This window comes from Nanorana parkeri, unplaced genomic scaffold, assembly GCF_000935625.1.
Source record: "Nanorana parkeri isolate BGI_ZX_2015 unplaced genomic scaffold, ASM93562v1 scaffold1946, whole genome shotgun sequence".
Lineage (NCBI taxonomy): Eukaryota > Metazoa > Chordata > Amphibia > Anura > Dicroglossidae > Nanorana > Nanorana parkeri.
In genome coordinates this window covers 59,685-63,862 of record NW_017308214.1, presented here as the reverse complement: position 1 = coordinate 63,862, position 4,178 = coordinate 59,685, and the positions used below count along the sequence as shown (strand labels likewise).

The 4,178-nt window shown below is 47.2% G+C and overlaps 1 protein-coding gene across 1 annotated transcript in view; it reads left to right on the top strand.

Annotated features, from left to right (window-relative positions):
* LOC108800178 (disks large homolog 3-like) overlaps positions 1-4,178 on the top strand; it is a 33,441-nt gene that overhangs the window by 27,041 nt on the left and 2,222 nt on the right. The window contains exon 3 of the mRNA XM_018572133.1: positions 3,679-3,729. Coding sequence (XP_018427635.1) covers positions 3,679-3,729 — 51 coding nt within the window. The remainder of the gene's footprint in view (positions 1-3,678; positions 3,730-4,178) is intronic.

Here is a 4,178-nt window from a genome sequence, read left to right as displayed (position 1 = left end):
ATTCTTCATGTGTATCTCTTTTATGCGCATTTCTAGTTTCTGAGTCACTTTTAAAGGACAACTACATTAAAAGCGAGGTTCCCCTTTAATGACGGGTCCCGATAATAACAGATCAACTGCAGATCAAATCAAACAATCAAGAATTCTTTATCCAGGAACATGGAGTCTTCCCCGCATATCCGTCCCAAAATACACAAGCCCTAATTTCCCCAACCTGTATTTAAGGGCTGACTGATGACACGGTGCAGGGCCCCTGAATGGGTGGCTTTGTTACCTGTGCTCAGTGGAGGGGGGGATGGGGAAATATATTGTATTTATTACATCTGTGGGTCTCATTATGGGTTGGGGGCCGGAACATGTAGAAGTGAAGAGTCCCATGTTGTATGAGGGATAATTATTTCCTCCTGGGGTCACCTAATAAGATTTGCTCTGTTAATGAGATCCTTGTACAAGCCGCCGGCGCACGTCCTCTGGGCCCGAGTCCTGTTCCAGAATAATGTTTCCATTCCCGGATCTGGATGTCCTGTCTGTGCAAATATAGTACAGAGCTCGGGGCCGGAGGTTCATGGAACATGCAAAGAGAACTCCCATTGCTTTCTAGACCTGAGCTTCTCTATGCAGTGCAGGCAGATCATGGCTGGTGGGAGGGGCCAGCAGGGGTCCCATTCCTTAAAACATCACACTTGATCGGTGGAAGTCACCTGGAGGAGTGGGCGGTCCTAGATGGGATATATTTGCATACAAATCACCCCAGGTAACGCCCACATGTGATGCTGAGCCTCCATGATTGACTGAAGGGAAGTCCAATGAACGGAGATCACATAGAAGAGTGAAGGGAAGGACGGAGGTCAGATAGAAGACTGAAAGGAAGGACGAAGGTCAGATAGAAGACTGAAAGGAAGGATAGAGGTCAGATAGGAGACTGAAGGGAAGGACGGAGGTAAGATAGAAGACTGAAGGGAAGGACGGAGGTCAGCTAGAAGACTGAAGGGAAGGACGGAGGTCAGATAGAAGACTGAAGGGAAGGACGGAGGTCAGATAGAAGACTGAAGGGAAGGACAGAGGTCAGATATAAGACTGAAAGGAAGGACGGAGGTCAGATAAGACTGAAGAGAAGGACGGAGATCAGATAGGAGACTGAAAGGAAGGACAGAGGTCAGATAGAAGACTGAAGGGAAGGACAGAGGTCAGATATAAGACTGAAGGGAAGGACGGAGGTCAGATAAGACTGAGGAGAAGGACGGAGGTCAGATAGGAGACTGAAGGGAAGGACGGAGGTAAGATAGAAGACTGAAGGGAAGGACGGAGGTCAGCTAGAAGACTGAAGGGAAGGACGGAGGTCAGATAGAAGACTGAAGGGAAGGACGGAGGTCAGATAGAAGACTGAAGGGAAGGACGGAGGTCAGATAGAAGACTGAAGGGAAGGACGGAGGTCAGATAAGACTGAAGAGAAGGACGGAGGTCAGATAGGAGACTGAAGGGAAGGACGGAGGTAAGATAGAAGACTGAAGGGAAGGACGGAGGTCAGCTAGAAGACTGAAGGGAAGGACGGAGGTCAGATAGAAGACTGAAGGGAAGGACGGAGGTCAGATAGAAGATTGAAGGGAAGGACAGAGGTCAGATATAAGACTGAAAGGAAGGACGGAGGTCAGATAAGACTGAAGAGAAGGACGGAGATCAGATAGGAGACTGAATGGAAGGACAGAGGTCAGATAGAAGACTGAAGGGAAGGACGGAGGTCAGATAGAAGACTGAAGGGAAGGACGGAGGTCAGATAGAAGACTGAATGGGAGGACGGAGGTTAGAGAGAAGACTGAAGGGGAGGACTGAGATCAGATAGACGACTGAAGGGGAGGACAGAGGTCAGATAGACGACTGAAGGGGAGGACGGAGATCAGATATAAGATGAAGGGGAGGACTGAGGTCAGATAGAAGACTGAAGGGAAGGACGGAGGTCAGATAGACGACTGAAGGGGAGGACGGAGGTTAGATAGAAGACTGGTAGGCCAGCATGCAGCAGGTTACAATGTGCGGAGATCTCAGGTTTTCCCATAGAACCCGGAGTGGGATGTTGATGATTGGGGGGGGGGGGGCTATGGACGTGTCTGGCAGACGGATTATATTATTAGGATCAGACGGGGGGGCGGGGAGTGAAGAGATTATTGCAGTTATCTTCCAAGCTGAGTGTTTATAGATGGAGGAGAAGGGATTATTGTTACCAGGGAGAGATTAGCAGAGCCATATGTAGAGCCGGTTTAGGGATTTCGGGGGTTAAATGAGGATTCCTGACAAAGACTAAATTTACCCTAAAAATGTCCATCAGCAAAATCTCAAAGAAGCTTCATTGTGTCATTTTCATTTGTTTTAAATCTGAAAATTTCATGATAATACACCCCGGTGATCCCGCCATATGGAGGTTCTTGTTCAGACACTTCCTCTTATAAGGTGACATCGCTCTGTCCTTGTTCAGACACTTCCTGTTATAGGGTGACAATGTTCTGTCCTTGTTCAGACACTTCCTGTTATAAGGTGACAGTGTTCTGTCCTTGTTCAGACACTTCCTGTTATAGGGTGACAACGCTCTGTCCTTGTCCTCGGACTCTTCCTCATCTGGTGGATCTCCTCTTTAATACTTCAATGTACTTCTCAGAGACTTCTTCAATTTGGGGTTCTTCTTGGTGGTTGTGGGGGAGGTATGTAGCCGCACCCAGATAATCCAAACTCCATGAAAGAAACTTCTATTAACATGTTTATACACTTATACTGAAGGACCCCAACGCCTCCCATCCTTCCTGCTCCCTGCCTAAAGCTGGAGAGTCACCGCACACTATATGGCCAATGTTGAATGAGAAGACCTGGCTCACACTCAACGTTCCATTTCATCTCAATAGTGTTCAGTAGGATTGAGGTCAGGGCTCTGTGAAGGACACTCAAGTTCCTCAACACCAAGTTGGTCACCCCATGTCTTTATGGAGCTGGCTTTGTACACAGGGGACAGTCATGGTGGAACAGAAAAGGGTCTTCACCAAACTGTGACCACAAGGCTGGAAGACACAATTGTCTACAATGTCTTCATGGTTAATGGACACCTGACCATCACACCTATATGAGCTTGTTGGACATCCCATTTCCAAAACCATGGCTATTAATATGGAGTTGGCTTCCCTCTGTGGCTATACTATTCTCCATTCTTCTGGGCAGACTTTCCACAAGATATTGGAGGGTGTCTGGGGGAATTTATGTCTTTATGGAGATGGCTTTGTACACAGTGGACAGTCATGGGGGAACAGAAAAGGGTCTTCACCAAACTGTGACCACAAGACTGGAGGAGCACAATTGTCTACAATGTCTTTGTATGATTACCAGAACCTTCACTGGAGACACCTGAACCCCATCATTTGAAGGGGGTCCCCATACGTGTGGCCATCTTGTGTATATATTGTAACTTTATATGGTTAACGGAGGCAAACTGAGGACATGTCCACAGGAGGAAATGAGCAAGTATTGTGCGCCCGGCATTTCTGTGAGTCATGTGAAATGTTCTGGAGGTTCTGGTTACTGTGTCCATGAACGTCTATCTTGTCTGCTTTCTGCTCATGTAAATGCTGTTGCAGTTCTCTGAGACTTTGCTGGTCTGTAATGACCGAAATCCTTAATGTGATTGTATCTCTTTTGTAGGTCAATGGCAGCGATGCATTATACAAATACGAAGAGATTGTATTAGAGAGGGTAAGTCTCAAAATACGCTGCTATGTCCCGTGTGACCTCACATCTGTCTGTGTCTAGAAATGATCTGTAACCGAATCTGTGATATATACTGACAAAAAAATTATAAATTGGGTCACCAAATCAAGTCTGGTAATCCGTAGCCTCTGATAAATATATATCAGGGCTGTGTTTACAAATGTCTGACACAGACCAGCCTCTGACCTTGCGACTGGATACAAAGTTGCAATGTTACAGTTTAATCACAGGAGAGACTGAGGAAATTCTTCCTCCTGCCTGCAGCAGACTGATCACTGCTGGGTGGGGAGACTGAGGAAATGCTGCCTCCTGCCTGCAGCAGACTGATCCCTTATGAGACTGGGGAAATGCTGCCTCCTGCCTGCAGCAGACTGATCACTGGGGGGAAAGGAGACTGAGGAAATGCTTCCTACTGCCTGCAGCAGGGTGATCAT